Source organism: Fundulus heteroclitus, chromosome 19, assembly GCF_011125445.2.
Source record: "Fundulus heteroclitus isolate FHET01 chromosome 19, MU-UCD_Fhet_4.1, whole genome shotgun sequence".
In the NCBI taxonomy this organism is placed as follows: Eukaryota; Metazoa; Chordata; class Actinopteri; order Cyprinodontiformes; family Fundulidae; genus Fundulus; species Fundulus heteroclitus.
Window position 1 is genome coordinate 2312824 of NC_046379.1, and position 20403 is coordinate 2333226.

Genomic DNA, 20403 nt, shown 5'->3' on the forward strand with positions numbered 1-20403 from the left:
GTTCTGAAGTCCTCACTAAGACTAAGAACGTAGAGAACATGGACCCGGTTCTGAAGTCCTTCCACTAAGACTAAGAAAGTAGAGAACATGGACCCGGTTCTGAAGTCCTTCCACTAAGACTAAGAACATAGAGAACATGGACCCGGTTCTGAAGTCCTTCCACTAAGACTAAGAACGTAGAGAACATGGACCCGGTTCTGAAGTCCTCACTAAGACTAAGAATGTAGAGAACATGGACCCGGTTCTGAAGTCCTCACTAAGACTAAGAATGTAGAGAACATGGACCCGGTTCTGAAGTCCTCACTAAGACTAAGAATGTAGAGAACATGGACCCGGTTCTGAAGTCCTTCCACTAAGACTAAGAAAGTAGAGAACATGGACCCGGTTCTGAAGTCCTCACTAAGACTAAGAACGTAGAGAACATGGACCCGGTTCTGAAGTCCTTCCACTAAGACTAAGAACGTAGAGAACATGGACCCGGTTCTGAAGTCCTTCCACTAAGACTAAGAACGTAGAGAACATGGACCCGGTTCTGAAGTCCTTCCACTAAGACTAAGAACGTAGAGAACATGGACCCGGTTCTGAAGTCCTTCCATGGCTCCCTGGATCTCAGAGAACAGACTTTAAAATCCTTCTGTTAGTCTATAAATCCCTGAATTAGCACCTAAATCCATCACAGACTTGTTATCAGGGCATCAACCCTCCAGACCACTCAGGTCTTCTGGCTCCAGCCTGCTCTGCAGAACCAGAACCAGAACCAGAACCAGACATGGAGAAGCAGCATTTAGTTCCTATGCTCCACTGATCTGGAACAAACTCCCAGAAAACCGTAAAAGTGCTGAAAGCCTGAGTTCCTTTAAATCAAGATTAAAAACACATTTGTTTGAAATTGCCTTTGAATGTTCTAGTTAAACTGTTTTACTGTTTTCAATGTTCTTTTTTGTTTCTACATTCTATCCCTACTTGCTTTTATTCCTATATTTTAATCATGTAAAGCACTTTGCATTGTCTCTGTACTGAATTGTGCTATATAAATAAATTTGCCTTGCCTTGCCTTGCCTTCTCCTGAGTGGAAGCAGACTCTTCTGGAAGCAGCGAGGAACATGTTCTCCACCTGCGAGGCAGCTAAGGCGCCTCTGAGGCTCTCAGCAGGACCAAAGTGTTGGCTAGCAGCTGCCAGGAGTCCCACAGGGCGACAACACCAAGCGTCAGAGGAAACCAACCTGCATGTTTACTGCTGAGGTCTATTAAAAGTTTACAAGGTGAGAGAGTGGGCCAGAGATTTGCTTCCCAGCTGCAGCGCCACATGGTGAGAAAACTGCTTTCTGTCCTCCACAGGTCCTGGAAAGAGGTCGCTTCTTTTTAGCCGCGGCGCTGCTGAATAAGGGCTGAAGGAGACCTGCTCTCTGAGTAGAAAACAACGTTTGTGTTTGAGCAACAGCTCTGCCGGCTAAAAAAATGTAAAAATAAATGACAGAGGAGTTCAGTGAAGACAAAATGAGCTGAACAAAGGTGGCCACATGTTCGTGTGATTGAAGCCAAACTTCAGAGGAACAACAAAAAGGTCTGCATTTCTTACAAACCTCTCTGATCTCCACTGGGAAGTAAAAAAAAAAGCTTCAACTGACATGAATCAAGATCCTTCACAAACCAAGACGAAGCGTCTAAAGATCAAACCTGCCATGCAGAGAACATCAGAGCCTTTAGCAACGAGCAGAAAAGGCTTCTTTGATGGAGACTCGTTTTTCTCTGCACATTCTTCCTTAATGGAAAACATCCAAAAGCCCATCTAGACCTAAATTTGTATCATGAGGATGAATATGAACTCCGCCACAGTGGGACATGGGAGAGTCTGCTCTAGGCGTTTCAGATTCAGTGTTAAAGGAACACATTTTACTCTGTTAATGTTTAAATCTAATAACGATGTAAAACACCGCTTTGTGTGTTTGGTTTTTGCTGCAGGAATCCTCTGATACTCATGATGAAGACAGCTAATGTCAGCTCATTAATGAAAGCAGGGCTGCATTTCATTTTTATTTCTGCTCCAAGTTGAGCTCCAATGAAAGAAGATGGAACCAACTCCCAGTTTTGGTCTGTGAGGCAGACACCCCGTCTACTTTTACGGCTAATCTTAAAACTTTCCTTTGTGACAAAGCTTCTAGTCAGAGTGGCTCATGTTACCGTTTTTTACCGTTTGTTGTTATTTCAACTTTTTGTTCTCTGTCATTTTTCTCTTCATAGAAGGTACACCTGGTCTGGCGTTCTGTTAGCTGTGACATCATCAGGGGAGGCAGATCATCCTCTATTACCATCTAACATAGAAAGTAATCCTGGGTCAATGTGAGCTTCTGTGCTTTCTGTGTCTCTGCTCTGTCTTCTCTAACATAGAAAGTACTCCTGGGTCAATGTGAGCTTCTGAGCTTCCTGTGTCTCTGCTCTGTCTTCTCTAACATAGAAAGTACTCCTGGGTCAATGTGAGCTTCTGTGCTTTCTGTGTCTCTGCTCTGTCTTCTCTAAGCCCCAGTGGGTGGAGGCAGATGAGCGTTCACACTGAGCCTGGTTCTGGTTCTGCTGGAGGTTCTCCTCCCTGTTAAAGGGGAGTTTTCCTCTCCACTGTCGCTTCATGCATGCTGAGTATGAGGGATTGCTGCAAAGCCATCAACAATGCAGACGACTGTCCACTGTGGCTCTACGCTCTTTCAGGAGGAGTGAATGCTGCTTGGAGAGACTTGATGCAACCTGCTGGGTTTCCTTAGAGAGGAAACTTTTGTCACCAACCTGGAGGATCTGATGGAATCTGACTTTGGAAAGAGCCTTGAAGATGATATGTTTCATGAATTGGTGCTATATAAATAAAATTTAATTGAAACTATTCCAGCTGTAAGTCAAGGAAAACCTAATTTTCCCCCCAGAGTGACAAGCAAAGAATTTCAAACACTGACTAGCTTCTTCCTGCAATAACAACTTCCACACTGAAGAGTGTTGTTGTCATCGTGACCTGAAGTCACTTGGCATGGTGCGTTCACCGTGTTTCCAACTAGCCAATCAAGTGTCAAATTGGCTGATTCTGGTCAACAGATGATTGCTTGGTCCACCTCCAGTCAAGGGGGTCAAGAAAAACCAAAGTACAGATACATCATAAGATTGAAGATTCACTGTCAGTGTGAAGCCAGTTTTATATCCACACGTAATGAAGGGGTACCAATGAAGAAAGAGAAACCTTAGCCTTAAAGCTCGACAAACCACTTGTGGAGAAACATTTGATGGTTAGACGAGACAAAAATTGAGCTGCTTGGCCACGATGACAGGAAGTATGTTTAAAGCTAAAGAACAGCACCAACTGTGGAGCATGGTGGTGGCAGTATGATTGCATGGGTTTGTTTCACTGCCAGTTCAAACGATGCCCTTAAAACACACATTCAACCTGGTTTTGAACATTAAGCTTCTCTAATACCCGGAACCGTAACCCCGTAAGACAGGAACAGACTATATCTCAAAGCTCTGTGGCAGGAAACCCACATATTTAAATTCAGTCAGAAGCTTCTTGATGGCTTAAATAGCTGTGTGGCTCTTCTGTCACTTATTCTGGAACATTTATACCAATAGCAGGCAGGTTGTATGTATATATGTGAGACTTTATGTATAACTGCGATCCTTTGTGGATCTGTGAAAATCCACCATGATCTCAAGTCTGAGCCTCTGATTCTCAACTTTAAAAATCATTGTAGTTTTAAGCTGCGTTGTCTTTGCACCTTGAAAAATGTTCAAATTAACCCTTAGAAAGCCAAACTAAGCAGGATCGGTGCAGATATTGAGTGTGTATGTAAACTTTTGACCACTGATCAGTGTTAATCATACAGCCCAGTCTATGCGTTCAGATAAAAAGCTGATCCCTCTGCAGTAACCTCAGCATCGAGACGTTTATACAGCTTAGTTGATCAAATAAACTCAAGGAAGATATAAAAGTTAAATAACTGTTTTTTGTACGCATTCACAGCTAAGGCTCTAAGCTGCAAACGCTTCAAAATCATTCAACTTCAGTATAATTAGAAATCTGCAGAACATGCTCAACCTCGAGTTTACCTGTTGATTAAATAGTTTTACAAAACAAACCTGAAGCTTCTAGTTTCTAACCCTTAAATTAAACAGAAAAATACAGAAAGTAAAATAAAAAAGCTTTGCAGTAACAGACTGAAATATTATTCTTTTTTTAAGGCGACTGTTCATATCACTTTTAAACGGTCTGAACGGTTCAAAAAAGGCAAAGCGACCCACATGTGCAGATAACAGAAGACGTCACACAGCACCACGCTATTTATAGAAGTAACGGTGAATGTAAAAAAGCTTTTGTTAAAAAAATTAATAAAAAATTAATAAAAAACCCACGGATACCGGCTGCCGTCTGTCCTTGTCATTATTAAAAAGGTATTGCCCAATCGGAGCTGACAATATGAGGACGGCGTCATAGCGAGATGAAGTTAGCTAAGAATAAAGCAGCACAGCTATTAACACCTTTTAAATTTAACTAACAGAAATAAAAGTGTCTGCTGCCGATTATAGCTTCACACTAAAACCGATGGGTATTTTAAAGTTTACAGAACATTTAGATTATCTTCCACTGAACTTAGTAATAATGATCAGAACACTGCTGTAGAACCACATCTGCTCCCACATTGGTCAGACATAGACATAGATAGCTTTATTTGTCATTTTGTGTGCGTACAGAACCAAATTTCGTCAGCTGGGTTTCTACACAATAAATAGACGGACGGATGGACTAGGGCTGGACGATAATTCAATAATATATATTGATCGATAGACGTATATCGACGATAGAAAAAAGGGTCACTAAAAAGTTCAATAGAATAACAGTTTTCCTTCCTTATGCATTCTAGCCAATCATGTAGGTTAATACTACAGTCATTACATCCTCCCAACCAATCACAACGCAGACCCAGGAACCAAGCTCCACCCCCTTCAGAGAGTTCAGAGAGCACACGTTCTTTTTTAAAAATCTTGCAGTTTTGGTACAAAGTTGGTTGAATAAAGGTTTGAGTTTGAATTCAGTGTTTGTGTGTTCTGTACCTAAAAATAGGTTGCTAAGCAACAGCATAAAATGGCTGGGGCTGTACGTAAAATACATGTGTTGACTTTGTTGATAATTATTGATATCGATAAATATGATTTTTATTTAATCGATATGCTTTTTTATCTTTATCGTCCAGCCCTAGATGGACGGATAGATAGATAGATGGACATTAAATGTCTAAGCTGGTATTTTGCAGGTTTCATCAGAGATGTTCTAGATGCTGACGGCTTAAGGAACAGGAAAGATCTCCCGTAGAGGTCAGTCTGTACAAACCTCTGACTGAGGATACTATGTAGCTGTATCCAGAGCTGAAAACATCTAAAAAAGCTGAAAACGGTGAACGTGCATCAGGATATTTGCACATGTGGAGACGTTCCTGGACTTATTGAAACTCATGTCCAGTTCTCTGCGGTTACTCCTGTGCAGACACATCTAATGCAGTTGTTAGTTGTTCTCCGGCTTTATAGAACAAAGGCTTCGCTTCTGATACTTGGTGACCGATGTTTTTGCACCGCTGCGTTCAGGACGCTCACTTCGGTCGGTCGAATGTGTCGGCTGAGCAGCAGCAGCAGCCAACAGGATGTGACTTTGGCTCTGAGCAGGAGAGTGAAGGTTGAAGTCACTTAGCTATGTTGGAGAACGTCTGGAGTCATTGGACCAAACTCACTAACCCTTAAATATCCTGAATTATACGCTGGATTTCATTCCATGTCACAGAAATCTGATTTACGGCTAAAATCTGCTCTGGCCTTGTTCTGTGGACCCGTCCTCATGCATCATGCGTCTCGTCTGGTGAGCCGGGCGCGTCGTTACACCTGCCAAACCCAAGCATCATCAAACTGACCTTTTTTGAGTCTGAATCCCCCTGAGAGGCTCTCAGGAGTTCCTCCGACACACGGACTAGTCGCGGTACCTTCCCTGAGTGAGAGTGACAGCCGGACAACACAGCTGTGAGGACCCATCCCGCCCCGCCCGCCCCGCCCGCCCAGCCCGGGCTGCACGGGGCGGCGCAGACTGCAGATCCAGAGCAGGAGTCCATTAATGAAGAGGCCTGACCCTTCAGGACACAATAGCCTTCAACACCAGCCGACTCAAATGATCTTGACCGGTGGTACAATGACAGACGAGATCAGCTTTAGATCTTCACCCCCCCCCCCAATGGCTCCCCCGCTCAACCTCTAACCTCTGGGTAGGCAAGGAGGCCTTTTCCCTCGGCCGGGTCGTGGTAGACGACAAAACGGACCCAGCCTGACAAGGACTGCAGAAACATACAATAAAACCAACAGAAGCTGAGAACTGAGCAAACTAGCATCAACAATATTAAAAAATAGCATCCTGATAGTGGAAGGATGGAAAAAAACCAACAACTGAGGCTTTAAATCGATTAGAACTCGACCATGATCCATAGAACCAGAACCATAAGGAAGCCTGGTATTAATAAGGCTCGTGGGTCTGTGATAAAACATCGCCCATTCAAACATTTATTCAAACGGGAGAATACCTTGAGCCCTCTTGCTAAAACTCAAAACGTACGAAATCTCTTGCTTTGATTTATTCCGATAAACTAGAGAAAATATCACCGTATTTCTCCGTTATAGGGTGACCATCTGCATAACACCAAAAAGGAGGACATATCAATAAATTACTACCGTGTACACTGGTATATTCTCATTTACAGTACAATTTTTAGTGGTTTAAAGATGTTTGTTCAGCTGAATAAGAAGAAATATGAACAAAATGTGAAAAACTGTTGGTGCACAGAATTATTATTAATTCAATTCATTGTGGTGTTCAAAATGTATGACATGTGTGGAATTGGAAAAACAATTAACAGGTAACATGCATTATACAAAATGCTTTAAAAAAAAAGCCTATATAGCCTATTATGTAAAGAACAAGAGATTGTAAAAAGTATAGCGTTTATAAAGTGCTTCAGTCTTTTGCAGACTTGTCTTCAGTGTCTGTGTGCAGCAGACCTGTCTGAGTCACTTCATTGGCTCAATGAAAGAATAGTACCATAAGATAGATAAAAGCTCACAAAAGTTTATTTTGCCTGTGTAAATGTAACATTTCTCTTTCACATAGTAGATCATTTCTCTCTTACATAGCCATGAAACATTTATAAGTTGACCATTTGAAGTCTTAACCCCATTAAGAGCGTTTATAATTAACATCGTCCAATGGCAATTCATACTGACCCTGGATTAACCAATCATTATCCATCATTGGTGATGTCAAGTGCAAAAGATTCTAGAAATTTCAAAAATAATGAACTAAAAGAAAAGGCCATTACAATGTACAAGCGTTTTACTTCAATGCCACATAATGCCAATTATTTTAACAGAATTTTCCAATGAATGCTTCCTAAAAATACACCAAAAGTTGTGAAAAGGAGCCCAAATTTTAGTAACCTGCCCAAAGAGTTCAAAGAAAGCCCAACTGGGCAAAACCGCTTAAATGCTCTACAGTCAACCAGCCGCTTCCTTAAAGACTTTATGAGATCAAAGTTAAAACATTGAGATGATCGAGTATTTGCTGCGGAGGCTCTAAGAGGAAAACCCTGCGTCTACATGCCTGCTCTGTTCAGATGCTAATTAGCCTTTAGAAATCCTAACTTTTCATTGTTTTACTTATTTTTATGACAGTTTATTATTTGCTACTTCATGGTTTTTGGTGCAACTGTGAAGCACTTCAACTCTTGTTTTTATAAATGTGCTTTGTTAGCAAATGTGACATCAACAGTCCAACAACCTGTCCTCCAGGTAATCAGCCCGGCAGAGCCACAGGACGGTAGCCTCGTGAGACCATCCTGATCTCGTGAGCTTTCAAGGTTTCACTCGCAGATCAGTCTGGCTACTCTCCGTTAAAGAAAATTTGGAGCCGTTCACCAAACGAACGTCCAATCAGCGTTGGCTTTGAGGCGGGTTGAGGTGTGACGCAACGGGAAGCGCGACAGTTCAGTCTAAAGAACATGGCGGCTTCAGCCGATGAAACTAGCGTTAGCGTGGCTATAGAGCAAGTTTTATCGGAATTACAGAGTATTTCTTCACTAAAAGAAGAGCAAAACACTGCTCTGGAGACTTTTCTCAGAGGAAAAGATGTTTTTGCTCTTCTCCCGACAGGTTTCGGCAAGAGTTTGATCTATCAATTGGCTCCTCTTGTCGCTGTTAGCACGTCATACGCTTCGTTGATCTGATTGGTTTATTTGGCCCGTCTATCACCAACATAGGCCAATCAGCTAACCAGTATTTTCGCCCCTTCCCAAAATTACTTCAACGGAAGGTTTCCAGATGGATATGCGGAGCAAATCCATCTGGCGGAGTCAGGTTAACAGGACGGTGAATCCAGAGCGAATATGCAGGAAGACCAGATCCTGTCATTAATCCTACTTCAATTATAGGAGGCATTAAGCTCCTTTAGACGGTGGCTGTAGGGTTTAAGTTGCTCACTTGGGCCAAACAGCACATTAAGGCCATGCGCCCGTTGATCCCTCACTGCGTCTCTGAAGCTAATAGATGAGGATTGTCTCTGCACTGTTAATCCTACTGTCTGAATGCTTGTAAAAACTTTTCCTCCAGGCCACCTGCTCCACGCCGAGCAGCTGCTCTTCCTGACCCGGTCACGGGGGGAAGGACCAAAGGCAGGACCTGCACTGCGGTGTCATCACACACCGACACCTGGGAGATCGTTACAGGAGCACATTTGGCCTCAATGTCAACACGTCCAGGCACAAATCGTTGCACTTTAAATAATAGACGCAATTATAAAGGAAAACAAAACAGGTTATGCAAAGTCAGGCCTGTGTTGTACTGGTTGTATGGAAATTAAAGTCAGATTTCTTTTGTGTCTACAGAACAGATTAAAGTTGTAGCAGGGTGCTTTAACATTTACTAGTTTGAGATGAGAGGATGAACAGCGATGAGGATTAATGTGTTGCCCTCCTCCTATGTTTCACACAGACATCCAGAAATCTCCAAATTCCCATAAGCCATTGCTGCTGCCCCTACAGGAAATCCTGAGGCAGATTAGGCAGCAGCCATGTGTACGGCTTCAAACCGACATCCAGGAATAATCTGAGAGTCCTGCCCCCCCCCCCCACTTCACACAAGCTCCCAAATTCGGCTTTGTGGCGGATTCAGTTCAGCGTCCACCTGACATGCTGCAAACCTTCACACGTGTAAATACAGAGATAATAGATCATTTATAGTTGTAAGGCAGGAGGAGGATTTTATTACTAAAACAAGTCTCATTTTTGTGTTATGCAAAGGGTTAGTGTTATAACAGAACAGGTTTTTGGAGGAAAATTTGCTGTCAATTCATCTAAGAGTCGACAAAAAGTAATATTTCTCTCCATCTTTACGCTGATGACACAGTTGTTTATTTACATGCAAACATGACTGATGTTTTACTGGCTATTTGACCAGACATGCCTTGTGTTTGGAGGGGGGGGGGGGGGGGGGGGGGTAACGTCATCTCAGGCTACAGGGAGAAAGCCTCTGATTACTAAAACTAGTTTCCTTGAAGAAGTTCAGCCTAAGCTCTTTCAAAATAAGTAAAAACTTAGATCAAGACATTGGCTATGTACTTACATGTACAAAATGTCACGATTGGATTAAAATGTATTCAGATTAAATAATCGCATTGGGCGCACAATCAATTAATCTGGCCATGTGTGTTTATATGCATCTGGCTTTATTCAGAACAGAAGAAGAAGTACTTCCGTTTTTGATAAACCAAAAAAATAGTTTTATACAAGTTTGTTTGTTTGAGCGCCCAGGCTGGACTTGCACGATGTTCTAATTACGGTTGAAACGTTACTGAATAAGAAACAATTTTGAGCTTTATTATTTTTTCAAAAAGAAAAGAGAAAGGTTTTATCAGGAGCGCCTCTCACCAAATCGGAAATGCATCAGGTTTACGTCGGGCTAACATGCGCACAGGTCAGATTGCCACATTCAGAATAACTTAAGCCTGATAAGCGCTTATTTATATGCTTGTTGACCAGATTATCAATCATCATAAACCACCTCTCTCATTCGGATTACAATTTCATTCCGATTGAGCTTAATCCGGTTCCCGTGTTTACATGGCGCCTTTTTTACTCCGATCGGCCGGTTACTCTAATTGCTTTTGTCCGTGTAAACATAGCTACTGTCATGTGATCTTTCTATTATCTGAAGGCAAATTTTGTGTGTTTCTGAAAACAAAGCCTACTAACTGCCTCTGATGACCTCGGCGACAAGTTGTAACAAGTTTAAAAAAAAAAAAGAAAACACAAACATGCGTTACAACTGCAAGCTTTGAAAAAGGTCTGAAGGTAGAAACACAATCCAGAAGCTCCAGTTTCTGAGCGTGGGCAGAAGAAAGTCGGTTCAAGTGTTTTCCACAAGCAGAAAAAAAAAAACACTTTGTGGGGGGGGGTCCTGACACAAAGCTCAATATCCTCTTACTGGATAAACTGGTTTTCACGGCTGTGGTTTTGGCACACACGTCCACACAAAGTGTCTGAATGGCCTCCAGATAGCAGGCGCTTTGAAACTACCAGCCTAATTAAGCGAGGCAATTAGGTTTTAGAGGAGGAAAAAACTGCACAGCCCATTAAAGCTGCGACGACTCCTGGTAGAGGAGTAGAGCCTCTGAATGCATCACCGTGAGTAGATTTGAGTCCAAATCATACAGACTGGCTCAAACATACAAACACTGATCTGTGAATAAATGTCACTTAGTGACTAGGGCTGGGCGATATGGATTAAAAAATAAATCTCCGATTTTATCATACCAAATCCGATTAATCGATTTTTTTCCTCCTTTTTGTTTCATAAAAAGAAATTAAAGAAATTATTTTAAAACCTTGCTTTTTATGTCAAGCATTTCGTCAGGGAGTTGACCTGAAATCAAAGTGCAACTAAAAACAAGCTGTGAAACATGTAAAACAAGATGGCAGCCATGCCATTATAAACAATGAAAATATAACAAAACATTTGCTGCTAGTGGTATTACACATTGAGCTAAGAACAGGCTTCACTACACTTTTGAACTTCAAACTAAGTTAAAAAAAGTAAATAAGTAAATGTACCTCGTATTATGGTAAAAAAAAGTTTCAACTTAACAATATTTTGACAATATATTTGCCTAAACATATATTCAGCATCACATGCTGTTCTCTTCATGGAAACCCAATGAGTGTATTGGCAAAATAAAATCCAGATTTTCCAAAAATGAAATCTTAAAGAATTGTAAATATGAATTAATCGATTAAATCGATTTATCGCCCAGCCCTATTAGTGACTCTTGTTCTGGGACCAGTTCTGGACGGACTTTGGTCACTTTTCTTTGCAGCATCCATCCATCCATCCATCCATCCATGGTAATGGAGCTTATCACGATTAATGCACGTTTCATAATATATTCATATGAGCCCCAGATGAGTGTATGTAAACTTCTGACCATCACTGGTGACATTGTTTACTCGTGGAACCCAGAAACTTTCCTCCTCTCAGGTTCTGGCTCGGCTCGCCTTGGCACCCGGATTAGGGAGCAGATTTGTCCCAAACAAACCATCTGGAACGGCAGATTTGCGACCAAACAATCACACCGCCCTCTGCCACTAATTAAACCCTGAGCGTCGGCAGGTTCCTGCAGACAAACGGTGAACGTGTCTCAACACACATCCCTGGTGATACCTCAGCGGGGTTGCAAACGCAGCAGGAAACAGAGCGCTGGAACGTTTGATCAAAAAGGCATCAGAGGTGCACGAAGTTAACCAGATATTTAAAGTGTTTAAGACAATAAGGATAAAGGTAATACTGACCACGTTTATCCTTCCCACCTCTGCTAATCTTTTATCCTTCAGCTTAATGATCAAAGCAGATCTGGACACCAAGCAGACCTTCCTGTGGACGTGGGAGCTCCACTTAGTGACACGATCTACCTAAAAGGGGTTCATGTCCGATATTCTGGACCGGGCAGACCAGTTTGTGGATTTGTGCGTCTCTTCCAGGTTGAACTCAACAGTTTCAGAGTCTCAATGACATCGTGGTACAAAATGAACACAGACCTCTACGTCTAATTAAAGCATCCAGGCCTGGCTAACGTCTCCAAAAACCTCGTGAAGAACGAGCTACAGTCCGACAAAACTACTCTTGAACTTTTGGACACAATCCCAAAAGGTTTAGCGGCATCATGACAACACTGTGCGCCACTAACAGTGAAACACGGTGGTGGCAGCATCATGCTCTGGGGTTACATTTGTTCAGAAGGAAATGGAGTTTCTGTCAAGCTGGATTTGGAAATAATGGGAAAAAAAAGAAAAGAAAAATGAAGATGAAGAGAAGTTACATTTTTCAGCATCACTGTACAGAACTAAATCTCAGTAAGAGATGACGGATATCCTACCAATCTGAAAGGCCTGGAGAAGATCTGCAAGGCAGAGAAGTTTGATAAAGAACTACCAAGAATGACTGGAGAGCTGAAACTGAATGAAAACATCCGGTATACACTGGTTTTCTTCTCTAAGCAGTGCCTTAAGGCCCATTCATACCCTACGTTTGGCCTACACGTCCGTATTTCTGTCCGTACGTTCTATCCGTTGACTCCTTCATACCTCCGTCCGTTGAGGTGCGCAATAACCAATATGTCCTCTAGGTGGCAGTGCTGGGCGCCAATGATTGGTCATTGATCAAACATGGCGACGGTCCAAGACGTGATTTTGTTGTATTTGCTCCGTAAGTAAACTTCTTGTTTGTCCCTGTGCCCCGGACACGACACATCATATGTGTGGGTAGTTGCGGACAAGCTCCGCAAGTCGTTCCTCGAATCCCGGCATTGTTTAAAGCCCAGAATTACAACCTTCTTCGTGATTTTGTTGACATTTTGTACTACAAACTCAATAGCGCCCCCACCGTTTCCGGTAGTATTGCTCCGTATTGATCCGTTTCGTCCGTAATCGTAAGCTCCCAATTTTCGTGTCAAAATACGGACGAAATCGACGGTTAGAACGTATGAAACACTTCACACTAATAATAAACTAATAAAATTGATTGATTGATTGATTGATTGATTGACACGTATCCGTCTTTTACGTGAGGTATGAATGGGCCTTTAGTGTGTCAACCTAACCCTTTAATTTAACAGCAAACAGAGCTTTCTGGGTTGGTTACCGGCACGGCGTGAGGCGGAAGGAGACTGGACTCAGACCCGTCCCTACAGAACACCGACCGGCTTACTGCCTGCCCTTTGGCCATTTAACCAGTATGTCCAGGGTAGGAAAACATAAGAGATTTTTATTTATTCCTTGTTCATTCATAAATAGTGCACACCACATATAACGATATTGATTTTATTGATGTCACAACAACAAGTAACCCAAAATGTCATGATTTATTACATGTTTGTTAGAGTCTGTTGATAGAGGGGAAAAGGACCTCCAGAAAGACTCAGCGTTGTGTTCCAGGCTTCCAGCAGTGTTGCCAGGCCTGCATATCATCAGTGACTTTCATTTACACCGTTTCAGGGTCTCTCCCAGAAAATGGGGTGATCCTGGCAGTAGCTGTCATGATGGGTTATGGGAGGTGAATGCGGGTGGGGGGGGGGGGGGAATCGGGGTGTTTTCTGAGCGAGGAAGCAGAAGTATTGCATCATATGCAGCTCGAAGGGGTGGGGGGGCGCAACATGGATGTGTGTGCCGAGCTAATAACAGCTAGCATGTTAGCTTATCTAGATCAGTAGGTGTTCTCCCAGACAGGAACTTTACTGACTGTTTTATGTTGCTCTCAAACATTGAGGCATTTAAAATAAATAAATGACGCTTAGCCTGCCAGGCTTATAATACGGTGGGGGAAACCCTGCTGTTTACAAGGTGGAGGTAATAGAGCTGGTTGCTCTGTTTTTCTAAAATGCAGCAGTCTGGGTACAGAAGGACAGAATATTCTTCTCAAATGCTTCAACTGCTGTATAAAATTTTAATTTAAAGTCATTTATCCTGAACTAAAACAGCAATCCCCTCAAACATGCATGTTCGCCATGTGCTGTGTGTCAACGCAGCATCTTTTATCTGAAGACTTGTGGCAGAGCTGGTTAGCGGCTAGCATTAGCTTCCTCAAATGTCCTTATTTATCACCAGTTTAACAGTAGCAAAGCTAATATTTTAACTTTTTGGTCTGTGCCCACCACTGATTATACCAGAGCTCCATGATTTCAGAAAAATATCTCATTGCAAGACTCTTGCAGAAAAACGGCGATAACGACATTGATAATAATTATCCCTAATTATTATGGACACTTTTCTTTCTTTAGCATCATGAGCTCTAGGAGTACTGTTGTTCACATTCAGGAAGTCAACTTGATCCACGATATATCGGCATTATAGCATCGGTATCGGTCGATGTTAGGATTTTATTTGTAAACATGCTGATGCCATTTCTGCTTCAGGGTGGGAGGGGGTTGGTCATGTGACAGTGATCTGAAGCAGAGATGTGTTTTTTTTTTTTTTTTCCACAATGTCAAAAGGGTAGAAAAATGCATTTAATATTGGTAAAAATCGACCAAAACAGTCATTTTACCATCGGTAAAATGACAATTATGGCCCGAACTTTCACATCGCTGCGTCGCTACCCTAAATATATTATAGCTGTGTTATGTAGTTATGTTCTGCATGACAGATAAAATACTAAAACCCACCAAATATTGCACCCAAACACTCCTTTGCCATCGGGATATTTCACACAGCCGTACTGACTTGCTGCCCGGTGCAGCTCTACATCATACGTGGGTTCCTTGTGTTCTAGTGTAAAAAGGCGGTTCCTGAAAGAGTCTGCGGCGTTCCTGCAGCTTCCTCAGGTGAAGGCGAGACCGATTCCCCTCAGAATCGGCACAATGGAGGAAACTCTCTATTTCTGGGCTGAGTTTAGAGTCACGCATGAGTGAAAAGACAAGAGGAGATTCATCTTCAACCTCTGTTTGGGATTAACTGAGCCTCGGCACCGCAGACAATCAGCGGAAAGTGTCGCCGTCCGCTGCGCCGCTTAATTAGTCCAACAGAGCAAAGTTTGCCGTCCCAACAATAGAGCCTTGTGCTCCCTGAGCCTGAAACAACAAGCCGCCGCTGCACCTCTCTCCCAGCATGCTCTGCAGCCTCAACCGCGGCGACGCTTGAAAACAAAAGCTGCAGAATTAGATTCCCAACCCGACAATTCAGCCACACAAGCCGGCAATTACTGCTGGCCTGCTGTTCAGAGATGTCCGCGCTGCCCGCATAGGGCTGAACAATTAATCGCATTTTCAATATAATCGTGATTTAAAAAAAACACAATTTTCAAATCGCAGAGGTCTGCAATTTTTGGCTATGTAACAATTAGGGAATTAAACACGTCCTTTAGGTCAGTAAAATGTTTAAAGTGGGTTTGCCTCCACATGGAAGGGAAGACAGTTGCAGCAGTGAGATAATCTAATTTTATTACTTGTTTTAGAGTTTATATAATCATACATATTATTAAGTACAGGTCAATCAGTTTAATACATAGACTTGCTTGTTGGTTGCACTTTATGTTCAACAAGGATTGATGTCCAATTAAATTAAAAGCTGTTCTCTTGAATAATATTCTGATTAATAGAAACATTAAAAGTTCATATTTAAAATAGTCCTTGTTTACAAAAATCTTTATTTAGAGGCCATTTTTGTTGCTTGTGGTTAATGCAGAGAAAAGTCAAAATTGCAATTTTGATTGAAATATATTGTAGGCAGAACGCAATCATTTCTGCTCTGAGTTTAGATGCTGTGGGTCTTTTAGCAACTAATCTGCACAGCGAGGAAACAAAATGATTTGTTGTTTGTATATGTTTAAAAACACATGATAAATTAAATTGGGGGAAAAAATCGCATTAAATCGCAATATTAAGAAAAAAAATCGCAATTAGATTATTTTCCAAAATCGTTCTGCCCTACTCCCGCATGCTCTGTTCCAGGGACAAAACGCTTTCCTCTGGCGAGAAAAAGGAATATTTTAAAGCAGGCAGCACAAGGGACGCCCGCACGGTGACACCTGCCATGGGGAGCAGGTGGAAACCTGTCAGCCTGGCAGACAGAGGGGGGGATGCTGTGCAGATGTGGATTCATTTCTCTCACTTCCAGGCGACAAATCTACTGAAAAAATAATAAAACTGTCCTCAACGGCCTCGTTTTGTGGACTGTTCAGTCCTAATTAATGAAACCAGGGACTGAACGGCGCACCGTCCCCAACATCCACTAACACACATCTCTCTCTGAGCCGCTCATCTGGGAGAAATCTATTTTTACCGTGCAGCAGGGCGAGGCTCTGCTGTACGACACAGAGCAGGGAAACTGTGGGGAGGGGGGGTTGACGGGGGGAACAAAAGCGGAAGTGTCCTTCCTCCTGACGACCTGCCAGTTTAGAGGAGGGACAGAGTGGAGGCTGTAAAAGTGGAGCAAGGGCGGCTCTTCCTCTCGCCGTCTCTGCAGGAATAAGAAGTCTGATGATTAATCTGCTGTGAATTCAGCTGCATGTCTCCACATCCAGGAGGAGGAACGCTCCCGGCTCGCCTCCCAGTTTCTGTCCCGTCTGAACAGAAAGTTACGCATTCATCACGGTCCGTAGGGCCGGCTGTCATCCAGGAGCAGCCGACTCCATACGATTATCGATTTGACTCCAATATCGATATTTATTACTGTCAAATTAATGCTCACAGTCATTCAATCAACAAAAAAAACAAAAAAAAAAAAAAAAAAACAGCAAAATATTATATTTATGTTAAATTTATTGAACACTGATATACTAACAGCATTTGGTTCAATGCATTAAACGTATCACAGGAACCAAAAATGTGCCCAAACGTCTGATTTTAGGGACGAAGGCGTTTCTAAAATCCTGTCGGCCGTTCTGCAAATTCATCTCACTTCCTCGCTGTTAACAGTAATGGTGCGCTGTAATACCGCCCCCTAGGGGCTGGGAGGTGCACAGATATTGAAAGCCAGAATATGGATATTAAATCGTTTTTAAAAACATCGATATTAATCTTTGTATGGATTTTTATGCACTAGTACGTAGATCCTTTGCAGAACTACTCATGTATTCTTCCAGCGCCTTTTTTATGGCAAGGCATTGCGTAACTGCCAGGTGGGACAGTGATCTGAACGACTCCATACGATTATCGATTTGACTCCATTATCGATATTTATTACAGTCAAATTAATGCTCAGAGTCATTCAATCAACAAAAAAAACAGCCAAATATTATATTTATGTTAAATTTATTGAACACTGATATACTAACAGCATTTGGTTCAATGCATTAAATGTATCACAGAAATCAAAAATGTGCCCAAACGTCTGATTTTAGGGACGAAGGTGCTTCTAAAATCCTGTCGGCCGTTCCGCAAATTCGTCTCACTTCCTCGCTGTTAACAGTAATGGCTGTGATAACGCCCCCTAGGGGTTGGGAGGTGCACAGACATTGAAAGCCAGAATATCGTTTTTAAAAACATCAATATTAATCTTTGTATGGATTTTTATGCACTAGTACGTAGATCCTTTGCAGAACTACTCATGTATTCTTCCAGCGCCTTTTTTACGGATATCTCGTGTGACAGCGATCTGAACGGTGCGTAGTGCATTTGGACCCGGCTCCTCTGGGTTCCTACTCCGTAGAACCTGCCGTGGTTACAGCTGCAGGTCTCTGCTGCCGGTGCAGCTCAGACTCACACAGACTGGATGGAGAGCAATATGCAATCACCCATGTCCAAGTCATGCCACAGATTCTCAGCTGAATTCGTCTCCGGGCTTTGACTAGGCCATCCTAACACCTGAATTAGCCATAATGTCTCTGGGTGTTGCCGTGCAGGTTCAGTCTGACCAGAGAACCTTCTTCCACGTTTGACAAGAAGACTTATTTTAGTTTATTTTTTCTTCCCACGCCTTTCCGCAGATGCCAGATTTGTGTAGAGCACAAACCTATTCTCCCACCTGAGCTAGTGATCTTTACTGCTCCTCCAGAGTAACCACGGACATGTGGCCTGCTTCACTTCCTAACAGAGCAATTTCGCTCTCAGACTGCAGGTCTGCTGGTGGTTCCTAGAGTCTCTAAAAGTAGAATGGGAGGCAGATCCTTTAGCTATCAGGCTCCTCTCCTGTGTAACCAACTCCCAGTTTTGGTCCGTGAGGCAGACACCCCGTCTACTTTTAAGACTAATGTTAAAACTTTCCTTTGTGTCAAAGCTTCTAGTCAGAGTGGCTCATGTTACCCTGAGCTACCTCTATAGTTATGCTGCTATAGGCTTAGGCTGCTGGAGGACATCAGGGTCTATGTCTCTCACTCTGCTGAGTTCTCCTACTGCTCTCCAATTTGCATTGTTTGTTGTTATTTCAACTTTTATCTTTTTGTTCTCTGTCATTCTTCTCTTCATAGAAGGTACACCTGGTCTGGTGTTCTGTTAGCTGTGACATCATCAGGGGAGGCAGATCATCCTCTATTACCATCTAACATAGAAAGTACTCCTGGGTCAATGTGAGCTTCTGTGCTTTCTGTGTCTCTTCTCTGTCTTCTCTAACATAGAAAGTACTCCTGGGTCAATGTGAGCTTCTGTGCTTTCTGTGTCTCTGCTCTGTCTTCTCTACCATAGAAAGTACTCCTGGGTCAATGTGAGCTTCTGTGCTTTCTGTGTCTCTGCTCTGTCTTCTCTAAGCCCCAGTGGGTGGAGGCAGATGAGCGTTCACACTGAGCCTGGTTCTGGTTCTGCTGGAGGTTCTCCTCCCTGTTAAAGGGGAGTTTTCCTCTCCACTGTCGCTTCATGCATGCTCAGTATGAGGGATTGCTGCAAAGCCATCAACAATGCAGACGACTGTCCACTGTGGCTCTACGCTCTTTCAGGAGGAGTGAATGCTGCTTGGAGAGACTTGATGCAACCTGCTGGGTTTCCTTAGAGAGGAAACTTTCTCACCAATTTGACTTTGAAAAGAGCCTTGAGATGACAGATGGCTGTATAAATAAAATTTGAATGTTCTCCCTGCCCACTCCGGTGGACTCAATGTTTTTAAGGGCTCCACGGAGCCAGAAGCACTCACCTCCTCCAGGGCAGCCACCGTGTTCCTGCAGTGGGACATCCTGGTGGTGAAGTAGGACGCGGTGGGAGATTTATAATCCTCATTCGTCTCTGCGACAAACTCCGAAACCGTGATCTGGTCCGGCATGGCTGGTCTCCGAGAAGCGCTTTAATCAAACCCGTCTTCCAGTCTCTCCTCGTCCGTTTTCAGCCGGATGTTAAAGCCGCAGTAAAGTCGCCGAAGGTGCCCGCGGAAAGTGAACCATCTCCGGGCTTATTTACGTCCTTCCTCCCCTCCCTCTCGGCTGTTTGTTCCCAACGCAACCCGGAGCCGAGCAGCAGGCGACTCCTTCCCCGTCCGGTTCACCGGCTCATCCCCGGGGCTCGCTGGGGGAAAAGAAAATCCACCGACACGACGGTAGATAGCTGGACTCGGAGCTGGAGGCGCCACGGAGCGGGGGGACAACTTCTTCTTCCGCCGGACTCCGGGAAACAACGAGCAGGCGATTCAACGGGAGCGCAACCCGCTCACAAAAGGTAGAGGAGGACCCCGGGCGAAGCCGCAGCAGCCAATGGGAAGCAGGAGCTGGACACGGAGAGCCAATCAGAATCCATGGAAAATGATGCTTTCATGTACGGTCCGTAAATTATCGTTACATAGTAATGCCGAATATTAGTTGAGAAATATCGTTTAAAACAACAAAATTAAACGCTTTCTTTAGTTTGTTTCAACGTCACGCTAATTAACATTAAACAAAACCTGGTATATATTTTTTTAAATAAAACGTATACATAAAAGAAAAAATATTTAACCCTCTACTGTATGCATAACGATGCCAGTTGGGGGAAGAAATGCTTGGGATGTTTTTTTTAAGATATTACATAGACCGAGTAAACGTAATCAAGAGAAATTTAAAAATATATATATTTTTTAGTTATTGTTTGGTGAAGTTGCCTTTTGGCAACACTGTATGAAATTAATGAAAACAAGAGAGTTCAGTTTATTAATGTAAAAACATTTATTTTCCAACTCAGGTTATAGTCTAAAAAGATCCCAGTAGCATTAATAGTTAACAATGCAAATCATCCAATAATTAAAAACAACTAAAAAAATATATTCTTCAACGTTTCAGTGTAATTTTTCATTTGAATATTTGTTTTCGTTTGATTTATGCTGCTGTCTTTGCCTTACTGCTCACGTAAACTGATGAAGCAGTTTCTCTCAGGTGTGAGGCACAGGTAGGTCTCACACTTTGTGCATT

The 20403-nt window shown here is 42.7% G+C and overlaps 1 protein-coding gene and 1 long non-coding RNA gene across 8 annotated transcripts in view; one reads left to right on the forward strand and one right to left on the reverse strand.

Annotated features, from left to right (window-relative positions):
- asap2a (ArfGAP with SH3 domain, ankyrin repeat and PH domain 2a) overlaps window positions 1-19690 on the reverse strand; it is a 73142-nt gene extending 53452 nt beyond the window's left edge. For 3 of the 7 annotated variants that reach the window (XR_004933436.1, XM_036151014.1, XM_036151013.1), the window contains exon 1: window positions 19164-19690. Coding sequence is in view for 6 of the 7 variants with exons in the window: in XM_036151014.1 (XP_036006907.1) it covers window positions 19164-19289 (126 nt within the window). In the remaining variant the exon portion in view is untranslated. The remainder of the gene's footprint in view (window positions 1-19163) is intronic. The other 4 variants (XM_036151015.1, XM_036151012.1, XM_021319135.2 and 1 more) reach the window with 2 other exon arrangements.
- Window positions 1072-1453, forward strand: LOC118567038. The gene is made up of 2 exons (XR_004933438.1): window positions 1072-1262; window positions 1339-1453. It is a non-coding gene; the product is annotated as an uncharacterized LOC118567038 (long non-coding RNA).
- Window positions 19691-20403: the final 713 nt, after the last annotated feature.